This window comes from Anthonomus grandis, chromosome 10 (assembly GCF_022605725.1).
Source record: "Anthonomus grandis grandis chromosome 10, icAntGran1.3, whole genome shotgun sequence".
Classification (NCBI taxonomy): domain Eukaryota; kingdom Metazoa; phylum Arthropoda; class Insecta; order Coleoptera; family Curculionidae; genus Anthonomus; species Anthonomus grandis.
In genome coordinates, this window is record NC_065555.1 from 27,951,865 (window position 1) to 27,968,046 (window position 16,182).

Genomic DNA, 16,182 nt, shown 5'->3' on the forward strand with positions numbered 1-16,182 from the left:
AAGTAACTCATTACGTGTAAACTTGACAACAGAATCGATAAATATATTGTTTATTAATTCTAGCTTTTCAATGTTCTAAGTTTTTTAAATTTAATTTCAAGGGTTAATTTGTAAAAAAAAAACTACACATGTTAATTCCTTTTTAAAAAAAAAAAAATTTTCAACAAGGTGGCACGTGTCATCATACCATTTAAGAAAATGAAGTTGGGTTAGGTTTCACCCTTTTCCAGGGGTGGAAAAAATTTAAGACAATTTAAAACACCAGAAAATTGCGTTTTTCTGACAATTCGTTTTTTCAAGAGCGCTAGCTAATTTATTAATTCCAGTTTCCAGGGTTCTTACCCTGCATATAATACACTTATAATTTTTTGACTAAAAAATATTAAATCTTCAGAGAATATTTTAATATTTCTAAGAAGTCAATAATCTTTATATCGTTGTGGTAAATCTCGATTCTTTTTAGGTCCTCACCGAAAATCATTGAGCGGGATTTGGAAGACGAAGGTCTATCGACGTTGGGCGGCGAAATGTGCAGCTCGCTGAGCGAGCCGCCTCCCGACATGTTCGACTTGTCCTCCTTCATGACCAATAGGAAAGAGGAGGACCAGGTGTCCAGCGATATGTCCTCGTTGCCGGAACCGGAAACGTTGTCGATTAATAGTGAGAATTCCGGCGAGATTCCGTTACAGCCGCCCATAGTTGCGAACTTAAGGGACCTGAAACGGACGAGCGATAGTGAGAGTTCCTCGGATGATAAGCGGGCGCGACTCGAGTGATAGAACTGCAATAGGACGTAAGATATTAGAGACATTTTTATGTACGAGTATGTAAATAGCGTGTATATTGAGTGGCAAAAAAACAAACAACAGCGGGCAGGGAACGCCCGAATTAATACTAATATTAACGTTCTTTAGGTTTAGTCACATTACTCGGACAGAAAATATATGCAAATATTTCGCGGTAGTTGTCATTGCGTAATATTAGCATTATGTATTGTTAAAATATTTTCATTTAAAATTACTGTTCGATAGATGTTTATTGACTGGTTCAATATAGCGTCCGGCATAACCAAGGACATACAGGGCAAAAAAAATTGTTTGTTTAGATATGACAGTTTAAATGAATGATGAGCTTACAACAGGTATACAGGGTTACCATTTTACTCTATGAACCCTGATTTCTCCCAATATATTTGGTCTGCAAAAAAAAATTCTTCATGGTGATGGGGCCATTGAATTTGATGGTTGAGGTCAATTCTGAAGGTTAAGAAAGGTCATTTTTTAAAATCGGTTTTATTTCGACACTGGATTGAGAAAGAGCAAAAATGCTACAACCCTTATCTGACCTTGGCAAGGTCAAATGCCCATAAATTTAAATATTAAAGATATGATCTAGGCTAAGCAAATGTTGCACGTGTCTTGGTCAAATCAATCGACCGCAAAGGCAAAGGTGTCTACAACTTTGTACAGAGTCTTTCCGCATACATTGACCCCCTCTCTACAGGGGTTAGGTGAAAAGTAAACAATAAACATTTTATACAAAACTTTTGGGGTTTGACTGTACATTTTTGGATCCGGTGTAAATTTTTTTTCTTTTAGAAATGTCAAATTTTCAGTCAGGTTTTTCTTGGTCAGTTCTTTCTAAATTACATATTGAAAATCTTAATAGGCTGTCTATTGTTAGTGTTTGACGTTTATTAGAAAACAAATGATTCAAAAGACATCATTTTGTCGTTTTGTAAGATAGAATAATTAATTGAAGTTCTTTAAGATTTAATATTTATTAAGCGATATTTAGTTTAATTTTTAAATACATTATTTTAATAAATATTTAACTGTAAATTAAATCCAAATAATTATAACTAATCTATATGACTACCACCATTATTAATACAATTTATAAAATCTTTTTTTGTATCGTATTAATTATAGATTGTCTATGATATTAGTAAATATAATTTATAATAGAATTATTTGTTCCCTAGTAAATGTCAAACAATAAGAATGCCTACCAAGATTTTCTATTTTAATTTTTTTTTTTTAATTTGGAGCCCGATATTTTTAAAACGGTTTAATTAAAAGTAATAGAAATCATATATATTTCGCACCTTCGGTAAGACAAGGGCATAATTGCGTTTTTTCAAATTTTACAATACAGCACTTTAAAGTATTTTTTTGCGTTTAATACCGTATTTCTTCAATGGTTTTTGGAATGAGGACATATCTTCCACAGAACGGAAATACCTCTAATTTTTTAATATAGTAAAAAAGATTAAAAATACACATTTATGCCTTTGTCGTACCAAAATATAATTTCTTTTGTAATTATGGCCGTAATTCAAGCTTAATTTTTTGAGCTATTTGTAATAAAAATTACTTTCTTTTCTAAAAAACGTTTTATTAGCAAAAAGTAGGAACTTATTTATAACTAATAATATAACTAAAAGTACACATATTTATTTTTATTAAAGTTTGTAATTATGATAATACTCAGTCACCAAAAGTTACTGTTAGCTGTTAGGTTTAATCGTGATTCGTCGGGTTGCAGGTTGTATTTTAACACAAGATGCCAGAAAGTCTCTTTGTCTTTGATGTGTTCCTAATTCCCAGTACTTCTTAAAAATTGTATTTCTTATTTCAACTGAAATTTTAGTGGAGCACGAACATGCCGATTATGTATCTTTGCATGGAGGACGAATACATACTCTTGGCCACTGTTTTTTAAACGCTTTGATATATTTTGTTTCCATTGGTGTTTACTTTTTTGTCTTTTTCTAGACTTCCTTTCAGTAGATTCTGGCGCCACATGATTTTCGTTTACGTTCAATGTTTGTCCTGGTTCTATATTATTTTCACTATATGCATTAGCATTATCCTCCAAGACAGCCACATTTGTCGCAGACCTAGAAGAGCTGCTAGGTGTGCTTGATGAGCTCTGCTTGGAACTTGATGAGCTGCTGCTGTCGGACGTCGATGTACTTGAGGAGCTAGAAGAGCCGCGACGAGTAGAAGGTCTAGTTTCATATACAGGTATTGGCTTTTTTGTACGACGTGGTGGCTTATACTCTGATCCTTCTGGTGAAAAATCTCCATTACTTAAGGAACCAGAAATATTGCTTTTCATTAATTTAGGATCCTGGTTTTCAAAACCTAAAAGAATTATGAAAAAAAAGCATAACAATTATGGACTAACAATCAAAAGTTGCGGTATTTTGAATTCGTATCTAAAGTTGTATTTATCGTTGGAATAATATCTATTGCTTCAGAAAGGTCTTCCACCAACTGTACTAACTTAGGATCCCTGTTTTCTAAATCTTAAAAAAATAATATTAATTAATATCTAAATAGATAATAAAAGATATTTTAATGTAGATTTTAATTTAAAGGTAAAAAAGTTAATATTAATAGCATTAATCAACATTCTAGTAGTTATTTTCTATCCAAACCCGATGTTTCATTATTTAATATAGACGCCGGTGTCTTTAATTCTTCATTTTTGTTTAACCACGTCTCGACCTTGGCTTTGGAAGAAGAATCTTAAAATAAATAGCAAAATTGAGTAAAAAATATACTTGTATTATATTTGGAATTATATGAAGAAATCATGATAAAGTATACCTATTAATAATGAATTATTTTCTAAATTCATAGTTGCATTATGGGACTCGATCTTTTTCAAGCAGGAAATTGCTGGGTTGTCCTCCAGAGGATGTTGCCTACTGTTTTTTTCTTCAAGCATCATCAACATTTTTTTACTTGGAGAGCCCATTTTGTTCTGAAATTTTGAGAAATCCGAAAAAACATAAATGCAAAATCATAAATGTCATCTCGAAAACGCTGGCTTTCTTTTTTTTGCTCGTACGAAATAAAATGATATTTTTACAGAAATATTTTCTGCACCTTAACCTGTTTCACTCAAAAATTTTAAGTAAAACCCCAAAAGTTTTGTATATATATATTTTTTTACTGTTCACCTGACTCCTGTAGATGGGGAAAGACCCTGTACATATTGATCTCGAAAATTGAGTTTAAACTAATTTTAGCAAGACCGCTGGAACAGTATTTTTTACGCACCTAGACCGATTGCTTTTCTCGGAAAACTAAAATTTATGTTAACAGCCTTTAGAAGCTCTTTACATTTGCCCTTGTCAAGGTCATCATACAAAAATTGAAAATGTCACTCCGGATGTAAAGATTTTCAATATCAATGTAAAAAATAGCAGTCCTAAATAAATGACCTTGAAATTGAAAGATGAATATCTACATGGTTGAAAACATTTGCAGCTAATTTAATTGATTTAGACATCTGCAGCACTTAGCTTGCAACATTTCTAAAATTTTATTTTGGTAGACCCTGACACTCTTTCAGAATTCGACTTTATCAAGGTCGCCACAAAACACCTTTCTTGAACTTCTACATTGATCTCAATGTCAAATCTTCAAAAAGGTGACCCTATCGTTATGAATAACTTTTAAATCTATTTTTTTCAAGGTAAGTATTGTGGAAGAATCAGTGTGGTAAAAGGAATCAAATCACTTTAACATTGTTAAAGTGCTTTTTTTATTTTTTTATATGTTTATTGTACCTCAAAAAGTGGTAAAACCGTAAAATGCTATTAAATTCAGGGGTGCGTTATTGACATTGTGTTCGATCTATTTTTTTTTAATTAATATTCTTTTTTTCATTAATATTCTTTTTACAATTTGGTTTGCAATAAGAGTTTATTTTAACAAAAAATGGATCCAGGTTCAACTGAGAAATAACAACTCTAAATCTTACAGTACCAGTTAATGTCTTTAATGCAGTTCTTATGGTACTTAATAAAAAGCCAGCTTATAAGGACCAGGAAAACTTTCTGAGGTATTGCATGTTGTGTATATTATAAACTTTTTATGACCATTTTTTAAAAGGCTGCCTTATCAAATTACGTTCAGAATTGCAATTCAGAAATGCAGTTTTCGTCTTCGAGTCTTAATCAGATAAAAAAGAATAAAACTATTCCAACATCTTTCTGGAACTTGAAGTAATTGCAAAAAAGTGCAGTTCTCTGTCATGTCATTCATTGATGGAACATTGATAATAGCGTTTTAATCAGGTTCTTTATTTCTTACTTTTTGGTTATGACTTCAACATCTGCTACTAAAAAAAAGTTGTAATTCAGTCTCTCGGTTAGTGATACTTGCCTTTTATAAATTACTAAATAATGTGTTCTTCTGTTAAGGATTCGGTTGAGATAACTTCGTCATCGATTGCTAGAATTTCTTTGACATCAAAATCTAATAATAATAATAATAATATATCTTTATTTAGCAAATATACTACATACAAATCTCAGTGGGTTTAAATAATTAATACAATATTGATATATCTATAAGTAATAAAAACTAATTTAAAATACAAATATTATCAACAAACACTTATGATAAAATTTAAAATATGTGCTCTCAGTAAGCGTTTAAATTGGTTGATGTCATCACTAATTTTTATGTTATTGGGTAGTTTATTAAATTCTAACAGACCTTTATAGAGCACGAAATTGAGCATTGAGCATAGTGTTACATTTATAAGATAAGAGTATAAAATCTGTACAATTTCTTATTTCTTCTTGTCAATTTTAAAATTGTCCTCATGGCCCTATTTTGGATTTTTTCCCTCTGGTAAATTTTATATTGTGGCAAATTATATAACAGGGTTGAACAAAACTGCCAATGGAGAAGTACTATGCCATTATACAAACAAATTTTAGCCTATCCTTGCTATAAATCCAACTTTCTTTGCAAATTTTCTCGTAATATAGTCTACCTGAGTTTTGAAATTTAAGTTAGAGTCCTATATTATACCTAAATACTTTTTCATCATAAAAAAAATCCTGTAGGTTCGTTAAGGTTTCTTTAATAATGTCCTGTCAAAGCATAAAATTTGTAGTATTTAAACAGCTCACTAAAAACTTTATCAATTGTTTTTAACGTTATTTTTCCAGGTCCAGGTCTTCAGTAAATTTATAACTCCTGGATTTCTGGGCTGCAGCTTTGAACTCATTTTAGGAAAGGAACTTTACCTATAGCAAAAATTGTCTGTGTCCCATTGGTGCACTTCAGTAAACAATTTGGTTCTTATCGTTTACTGTTTGATTAATATTTAAATTGTTTTTAAAGCCGTTTTCTTTTTTCTGGAATTCTAATTATAGGCGTTTATCCAAAGGTTGCTTTTACTAAGAAATGAAAGGCGTCGAGTGTAATTTATCCAAAGAATTTAAAAAACGAAAAATATATAGTGTTCCTTTAAAAAAAGCAAGTTGATACTGGTCATCACTTGGCGGTATGTTAATTGATATTGTGATTTTGAGTACGTTGAAATTATAGTACCATCATTACATTATTTTTTAAGCTACATTTGAAAAAATCCGTGCAGCCTTTGTTGCTTGTCAATCGTTAATTGTCTATAAGAAAAGCTTTTTAAAATCGAAAATATGTATCTTATCCTGGCTAGTGTTGGGAAATACGGTAAGTTTCCGGTAACCGGTGAAACAGCGACGGTAATTTCTAAATCACCGTAATTTGAATCACCGCAGTGACCGAGTATCAAGAGTAAACACAAAATCAGAATATGAGGTCCAAGAAGACCCATATATTTTTATATTATTTATGTAGCTCTTGTCGACTTATTTATTTAAAAAAAAAAAGATAAAAATTTAAGCCCCTTAAATAAATAAAAATAACACAAAAGATACTTTTCTTTTTTCCCATCAAATAATTATTATCATTAAGAAAAATCATTTTTCAGATTTCTTTGAAGTTAATTTGTTTCTAGAGTCAGTTAATATTAACCCAGTTTTGGAAAACAGCCTTTCACATGGAACCGATATTGCACATACACAGAGTCTTTCCTTAGCAAGTTCACTGAGATTGGGGAAGTTACAATTCTGTTTGCAAAAATTTAATGGATCCTGATTTCTTGGCAGAATGTCGATTTCAAAATAATGCTGAATTTCAATAATAAATTTACTGATTGTATTATTTTTATGTTGTAAAACTTGTAAATATCCCCATATTAAAAATTCATCTTTATTTTCTTCGTCGGCGGGGTTTAAATCAACGCTTTCACTTAGTAGTTGCTTTTTGTTTTATGTCGATTTTAGCAGCAACCAAAGAAATTACCTATGTTTTTTGTATCTTCCGCTATTCCACTGTTTTGGAATGCTAGTAATTTAAATCGTGAATCCAGAAATGCTGCGTTAGCCAAAGAATTAATATTTTCACAAGGTCATGTTTTTTTTTCATATGAACGCAATACCTTTGAAAGTTCCTTGCAGAGATTCCATTCAGACGTACTTTAAAGCAGGTACATTTCCGTAGTCTAAAATTGCTATTGTGCTTTTTACAGCATTTTCTATAGTTACAATGCCGTCAAGCATATAAAATGTTGAATTCCACCGAGTGGCAATTCATTGTGAGTGGCATTCAATTAAATTCATTTTAGTGGATCGGCAGATAGACTAGTTCCAACAATTGCTCTAATTTTAGTGAGAAGTCAATATCAATAATGTCAGGCTCACATAACGAATTTCCAAATTGAAAGTATAGGCAAAATATTCAAACTGTTTCCAGCCTAATTCTTTGATGTTAGCGTTTTTAGTATTGGAAGCGTTATCAGAAACTACCAAAATTATTTTTCTTAAAAGGTTCCAATCTGATACAACTCGGTTTATTGTTGCAGTTAAATTTTGGCCAGTATGATGGCCTTTCATGGGTGAACATTTAGGCAGCAAAGATCTAAATTGGAAATTGTCATGAGTGAAATGACCAGTGAGTGCAATGAAACTTTCCATATTAACTGAGGTCCAGCAATCAGTTGTTAAACATATTTTTAACGCTGCTATTTACGAATTAACGACAATCGTTAAGGCACTCCTCATATCGTACAGGTGTACTGGAAATTTTCTTTCTATTGGAACGTTCATATGAAGGATTTAGTACGTGAAATTCTCTAAACCCTAAATCTTCTAAGTCCGTTCCTTAATTTCCAATTCCCGTATCCTCTCCCAATTCTGAAGCTTTGATAATCTTTTATAAACAACTGCAAACTTTTTTTTATTTATTTCGTTCACTCTTCATTTTTTATTTTTTTGGCAAGTATGTTTTTTGTTAAGTGTTATGTTAAGTATATAAGTACTCGATTTTGCCAATGCAACCGATATGCCAAAAGTTGATGGAGTGACAAATTGTGATGCTGCTACTGCTACTTATCTGTGTTGATCAAATTTATTTTAATATTCTTAATTCAAAGAAACAATAAAATTATCAAAGAAAAGCGGCACGTTTGCCCTTTATCGATATCGGGTCGAGCGGCATGTTTATAGCTTTTCTTTGACCTGACCTGCACTGCTAAACAATATAATCTATGTTAATTCATAATATGTAGTTTTCCTTCATATATTTTTAACTAATAATGATATATCATATTTTCGGTGGTCATCCGATTCTGTTATCGATGCCAATTCACTGATTGTGGTATTCGCTTCGATCACCGATCACTGTATTTGCAAGACGTAAATCACCGGTATTGCCAGTGATTTTCCATTCACCGGTGAAATGTTGCTGTTATCGATATATCGCCCTACAGTACGTTTTTTTGGGAAATTCTAAATTTGTTTATCTAATTAAATCGTATATCGTACAGAAATATGCATCGAACAAAAAATTAAAATAATTAAGTTTTCTACAATTTACTTTTTGGGATTAAAGTTATATGACCAACGTTATGTTACAACAAAAGTTAAACTGGTAAAAAACACGGAAAAAAATTTTTAATCGAATTTATTACAATTGAGTAATAAAACAGTAAAAACTAATTATTTTAGTGATTTTGATGTCCCCTAGCTTTGTATGTAGACAATTTAATTATATTTTCATCTTATACATTTCCGCTTATTTTATGCTTGCCTCATAAACCACTAACGACTGACAAAAACAACTATAATTATACACTACTGTCCTAAAGTATAAGGACATCTTCGAAAAATTCTATTTTTTGAGTTTGTGATAATTTTTTATTATATTCAACAGCACTTTATTATTAAATCTTGTATATAAACTAGAATATTGACTATTTTGTCAATTTTTTTTAATCTTCACTTTTTCTTTCACTTTTAGACTGTTAAACAACTGTTTTTCACTGGTCACGTGCATGTTTTTTATCTGCCTGTCCACCTAATTCCATAATAATTCTATCGAGTTGAAGTCGGGGAATTACGGAGGTCAATCCATGATTTTGAGCACACCTTCTCTTCCTTGGACCGTAGATAGTTCAAGTGTAGATGGAAAGTGTACTTGGGATCATTGTCTTGCTGAAAGATAAATCCATTGCTGATCAAACCAATGCCAGGTGGTTGGTTATATTATTGAGCAAACAATAACCTTTTCCGCTTGTTTTGTAGTCGTGAAAGTGTTTTTTTTTTCACAGCAACAAAACCAAAATAGCCTTCCTCTCGCAAACGACGTTTGACAATATCCACCAAAATTACTTTAGTCAGGATTTTGTTGAGTTCGGCATGAACAACAACGTGTAAAATTTATAAAAAGACGCAATTGCCGTCTAGAAACACCGATTTATCTCAAATTTCTGTTTTATTTTTGAATTCTGTATGTTATTAAAAAAAATCACTTCTTAAATTTTCAAGCAAGTATACACGAAACAAAAATTTTCAGGTAAAACTGAAAACATGATTAATTCGAACATAATCTCAAAAACGCACCACTGAATTTACTAGTATTTGCCATTTTATAATCTTAAAATGTTCACTGAACATCTAAAACAAAGAAAATACGTTAGTTTCTTTCTCACGTATATAATCGATAGCCTAAACTAGCTTGTGCCAGACCCTCTATGGAAAGTGTTTCATTTCAAATTGCTCTGGCCAGTTTTAACATATGTTATAAGACTGGTAAATAGTTAAGGAGTTTCACATACTGTATCGTTAGAAGGTGAACTTAGTTGTGATATAATAGACTTTTTTTTATTTTTAACACCTTTATTGCGCGATTGCTATTTAAACAATACAAAGTATTGTATAAAACCACAAACTGAACAGAAATGAAATAAATCCTTGGAAAGGATTAAATATTACTCTATGACAACTTCCAAGAAAATTGTTAATTTTTATGTAATCTTGTCGGCTCTTTGTTTTCATTTTGTATATAAATTAATGGAAAAAAATGCATGTATATAAAATATAATGAAGAGTAGAGATTTCGTTTGTTGACATTACTTTAAATTTTGCTTGAAGTTTTCGTTTCGAATTAGTTTTGTAAAAATCCGAGACATTTTGTAATTATTCTTTGTTTGATTTTAAAGTTTATTCTAACGTTGATGTTAAAAGAAGGGTCAAAAACACACGAAGTCTTGTTAAAATATATTTACTATAAGCACAGCCCGATACCCCTTCATATTGTAAGTGTTTAGGGTAGTACTATTCTAACTGCTATAATACCAGGGACTTTTGTCACCCATATTGAAACCTTTTGTTAAGGTTCGTTTTTTTTTAAATTGATAATTGTATGTAATTTGCATTAGGTAGTAGTTCAGATTCAGTTATTGTACTTTTATTAAAATGGTAATATATTATTTATAAAAATACAGTTTGAATTATTTAATATGATGCAAATGAAAATATTTTTTTTATTCCTTATTGCGCCATAAAGGTTGGCCAATACTGCGTTTTCTTTAAAAAAAAAAACTGTAGCGTTCTTCCCGTTCGTTACGTGTGAATTAAAACAATCGAAAATAGTCAACTAATTTATTTACACACTTCACTACGAATACACAATCACTCACGACTACTAGAGCGACTTATTTTTACTGTATTTATTTACAACTATTTAAATCTCGCGCCAATATTTCAAACTTTACTTATTGAGTCTGTAGCCGGCAAAAGAATTTTAAGAATGCAATATTTGGGTTCGATCGAGTTGTCAGTTTGAGCTATATTATGCATACTTTTTACTTTATTCTATTTGAATCTTAAAAGAAGAAAAATAGAACTGACAACAGTGCATTTTTTTAACGTTTAACAATGAACTTTTACGAGTATATCGCGAGAGCCCTAACATTTTAAATAGGTTAAAAGGAAAAACTTAGTCCCACTGGGAATTATCATAAATTATGGTATTTGTATATGCAGGTATTAGATTAGTTTAATTGTCAATTTTTTAATACACTAATAATAGTTTGATTCTCAAAGAAAGGCAAATCTAGTACCTATATATTTACAAAATAATTAATTAAAAAAAACCATTAATTTTTGTTGTACCTTTCGAGATGTGTTTTTATTATTTACCAGTCATATTCTCAGTTTCAGAGTACTAAAGATCTCCTATATAAGCTTGGCTCCTATTTTTTTTAACAGTATATTGATCTAGATAATTGACAATTTTTTAAACTGCATATTTTTTACTGCATTTTTTAAGTAACTCATATTTGGATTTAGTGAAAATATAATTTTAAAGTGATTCCATGACTGATTGCAAACGGTGTTTGAAAGCAATAACAAAATCTTGACCAGGTATTCAGGGTATACCTGGGAAATATATACAATATATATTTCCCATATAAATATATCTGTGCCAGATGGCGCTTTTGGCGTAAACAACAGTTTAATGTCGCTCCGTAAATTTATCCAAAAAAAGTAGTAAAAGTGGAGAATTAGTTACTATTTCGTGTGTGAAGTTAATCCTTGAAGGATTGTGTAGATATATTGTGAGAGTTTGTTTTTGCATAAACATGGGCTTGGCAAGTGCGGATGTTCGTGAGATTAAGACCATTATAACTGCTATGTTTAACGAGAAATTTCTAGAGGCCAGGATTTCGTCACTGGAAGAAAAATTAAATAAGGTTATGGAGGTCAATAAGCGTCTTGAAGCATCATTGGATGCCCAGGAGCAGCAGTATCGCAATAAAAATCTGCGCATATTTGGACTTCAACCAGCCGAAGGTGAAAACACAACAGCGTTGAAAGATGCCGTATTGAATCTATTTAACACCGAGCTCAAAACAAAAATACCAAGTAATTCTATAAAAAAATGTTTTCGTGTCACATCTAAACAACATACCGGTAAACCAAAAGCAGTGATAGTTCGGTTTTCTTGCAGCGAAGCTAGGCTATCGGTGCTTAAGTCGCGTGCATTACTTAAAAATAAACAAATACAAATCAAGGAAGATTTGACCAAATCGCGACTTAATTTGTTTCAGGCCGCTGTGAAAAAACATACCTATAAAAGTGCGTGGGTTCATAACGGCAATGTGTATATCAAGAAGAACGATCAAGTGTTGAGGATCCTGGATATTAGTGATTTATGAAGTAATTAATCGGTGAGTTCAAATTTCTATGACTTAAAACTGTAAATTAAACATTGTGTTCAGTTTTTAGAATGTTAAAAGTCTATTACCTATAAAAATTCTTATATGCTAAGCTTAATGTAAGATCGAGCTATTTTTAATTAATTAATTTCTATGAATGATCTTAAAGATTAAAAGAGGTTTGGCAGGGCAAAGTTTGGGATATACACCTTAATGCCATTTTCTTTTGGCAGGCCTTTTGGTTATTGGGTTAATTTGTAGATTTTGGATGAAAATTTTTGCTGGTCTGTATGGGATTGTAGTTGTTTTATTTAGTATACGAGTATATGTATTCATAATCGAGTATATATCGTAATATATATTCGATATATAGCTGGTGTTGTATAATTCTTCATTTTTTGTTTGATAAAAACGATGTGCGATTTTAAACTTAGTTATAAAAAGTTCGAATTGAGTAGGTGTTTAATAGCATTGACTTTTTTGTTTTTTTTGAAAGCATACTTTTGGTACTGATTAATTTCCTTTTTTTCAGTTCCTTTTTCCTTTTCCAAGCTATCCCTCTAAACTTTATATTGTTAAAATGTTTTTTTTGTTATGTTTTTTTGTGCGCATATCAATGCAAGATCTCTGCCAAATAATTTTCCTATTTTTCAAAATCATATAAATAATTTACATTATGATGTGATTGGTGTTTCGGAGACATGGTTACATACCGATATTAACGACGAAGTTGTACATATACCTAACTATAGTATTGTCAGACAGGATCTATTGGGCAGAGGTGGTGGCGTCGCAGTGTTTATTAAAAATGTTTTTGAATTTCGCATAATAATTAGTGAGTCGAATATGTATTTAGAACAAATTTGGATTGAAGTAAAGCTAAATAATAAAAAGATTCTTATTGGTAATATATATCGCCCTCCTAAAGGTGACCTTAATTTGTTTTACTCAAATTTAGATAATATTTTAGAGAACTTTTATGCTGTTTATGATTGTATATTTTTGCTGGGAGATTTTAACATTAATGTTTTGGGTCTGAATTCGAACTTACCTTTGCTTGAAATAACTGAGGTTTATGGTTTGAAGCAATTGATCATTGATCCTACAAGAGTGTCAGATATAACGATGTCTCTGATAGACCTAATTTTCTCTAATCATGAGTCTATCCAAGATTGCGGCGTTAGGGATGTGGGTGTGTCTGATCACATGCTTGTTTATTGTACTGCCAATTTGGAGGTTCCAGAACCGCAGACTTTTAATTTTGTATATAGAAATTTAAATGATATAAATTACGAGCAATTGCAGGCCGATTTAGTCGAATTGATTCCCTGGCATGCTATGTATGATATGAGAGATATAGACTCCAAAGTTGACTTTTTCACGGAGTCATTACATAATATTATGGATATGCATGCTCCCTTAATTAAAGTTAAAAATAAAAATAAACCTTACAGTCCATGGATTACGGCTAATATTAGATTAATGCAAAGACTTCGCAATAGGGCATTAAATAAATTTAGAATCACTAAAGAGCGAGAGGACTGGAACATCTATAAGCAGTATAGAAATATAACAACAAGCGCAATAAGAGCAGAGAAAAAAGCTTACCTTGAATATAAGTTTAGTACTTGTAAAAATAAAGAAGTTTGGCAAGAATTGAAAAAAATTGGTGTTTCACAGAAAAATAAAAAACAACTTCCAATTTTTCTACAGAATGTTGAAGAACTTAATACTTTTTTTACGAATGGCAATAATAATAACAATATTGTTGATGCTAATTATGTTAAATATTTTAAAGAACATAGAGTTGTCGCAAATGAATTTAAGTTTAACCTAATAACTCAAGACTTAATCGTAAACATTTTAAAAACTATAAAAAGCAGAGCATTTGGGGTCGATAACTTAAACATAACTCTTATCTTACTTTGTTGCCCTGCTATTATTAATCCATTATGTCATTTAATAAATATTTGTTTAGAGGAAAACTACTTTCCAAAAAAATGGAAGCAAGCCAATATTATTCCTATACCAAAAATAAAAAATCCAACTGAATTTGGCAATCTTCGATCAGTCTCCGTTCTTTCTGTTTTTTCTAAAGTAATTGAGAAAATTATGGAGCAACAGATATTGGACTATTTAAAGAATAATAATTTGATTCCTGAATATCAATCTGGCTTCCGTAAAGGGTATAGCTGTGCCACCGCGTTGGCTCAAGTGTCTGATGATATATTTAGAGCCCTTGATAATAGTCAAGCAACCGTATTAATTTTACTAGATTTTACTAAAGCTTTCGATATGGTTAATCATCAGATACTTTTATCAATTTTGCATTATGTGGGATTTTGTGAGTCGGCTGTAACTTTAATATCTTCTTTTTTGTCAGATCGTAAACAGCGGGTGATTTTGAATGATAATGAATCGGGGTTTCTAGACGTAGTCAGCGGTGTTCCGCAGGGTAGCATTTTGGGCCCATTACTCTACACACTTTACACATCTCAGATAACAAAGAAGATAACATATTGTAAACATCATAACTACGCGGACGACACCCAGATCTATTTCTCTTTTAAAGATACTGATGTTTGGCAGGCTAATATAAAAATTAATGAAGACCTTAACAATTTATTTATAGAAACGCAAAAGTTACTTTTAAAAGTTAATCCCAATAAGTCCACAGCCATTCTTTTTTGTATTGATAATAAACGAACAAATATTTTAAATAACTTGCAACTTTACATTAATAATGACAACATAACTTTTAAAAATTCTGCTAAGAATCTTGGACTTTTAATGGATTACAAACTAAGATTTAAGGATCATGTTACTCTTAAAATGAAAAGTGGGTACTCCGCACTAAAAATGATTTTTTCGCAAAGGGATTACCTGAATTTGCCTATAAGAAAAATGCTTTGTGAAACATTGGTACTATCCCAATTAAATTTTTGTGACACCATCTATGGCCCTTGCCTTGATTCTTCTGACTCATATAGAATACAAAAACTTCAGAATTCCTGTCTTAGGTTTGTATATGGCATAAGAAGGAGAGAACATATTTCACATAAGCTAAAGATTGCGGGGTGGTTAAATATGTACAATCGTAGAGTGTTGCATCTTATTTGCTTCTTTTTCAAAATTCTTAAGTCAAGGATTCCTTCATATTTACATCGAAAAGTTAGATATCGGACTGACGTGCACAACTTGAATATTAGAAGAAAACAGTTATTAACTATTCCTTCACACAATAAAGAATTTTTTAAGAGATCGTATTTTTACTTAATAGCACACTATACTAACAAATATTGTATAAATGATTTTACCATGTCAGAAAAAACTTTTAAGATGAAAACTAAACTAATTCTAATAAATCAATAACAAATTACTCACTTAAGTATTTATAATAAAAAATTGTTTTTTATTTTTATTTTTAAATTATAAAATCGAATTATTTATATGTGCCAACCTTTTCCTTGTCGAATTCCAGTTCCTTTTCCTATTCTCTCCTTATCCCATCAGTATGCTTTTTATTCGTGTTGTATTAACTTTCTTCTTTTTTTCTTTAACTGGGAAAATGCTTTTGTTTATTATTTATAAGTGTCATTTATAATTTATAATTATTAAATATATATAAGGCCTCAACAGAATTCAGGGAATCTCGCAGGGGTTGTTCCCTGGAAGTCTGAAAACATGGCCTATTAGTCACCTTCTGGAATTTTATTTGTATTTGTATAAAATTTATGTTCTATAGATATTTTTTAATTGTTTCAATACACATTAAATGTGCTCTTTGTAAAGAACGAACTATTCAAGATGTGATATGCATTTGGTTTA

At 30.8% G+C, this 16,182-nt stretch overlaps 1 protein-coding gene across 1 annotated transcript in view; it reads left to right on the plus strand.

Annotated features, from left to right (window-relative positions):
• Positions 1–10,635, plus strand: part of LOC126741140 (titin-like) — a 177,162-nt gene extending 166,527 nt beyond the window's left edge. The window contains exon 25 of the mRNA XM_050447482.1: positions 464–10,635. Coding sequence (XP_050303439.1) covers positions 464–776 — 313 coding nt within the window. The 3' untranslated portion in view covers positions 777–10,635. The remainder of the gene's footprint in view (positions 1–463) is intronic.
• The last annotated feature ends 5,547 nt before the right edge of the window (positions 10,636–16,182 follow it).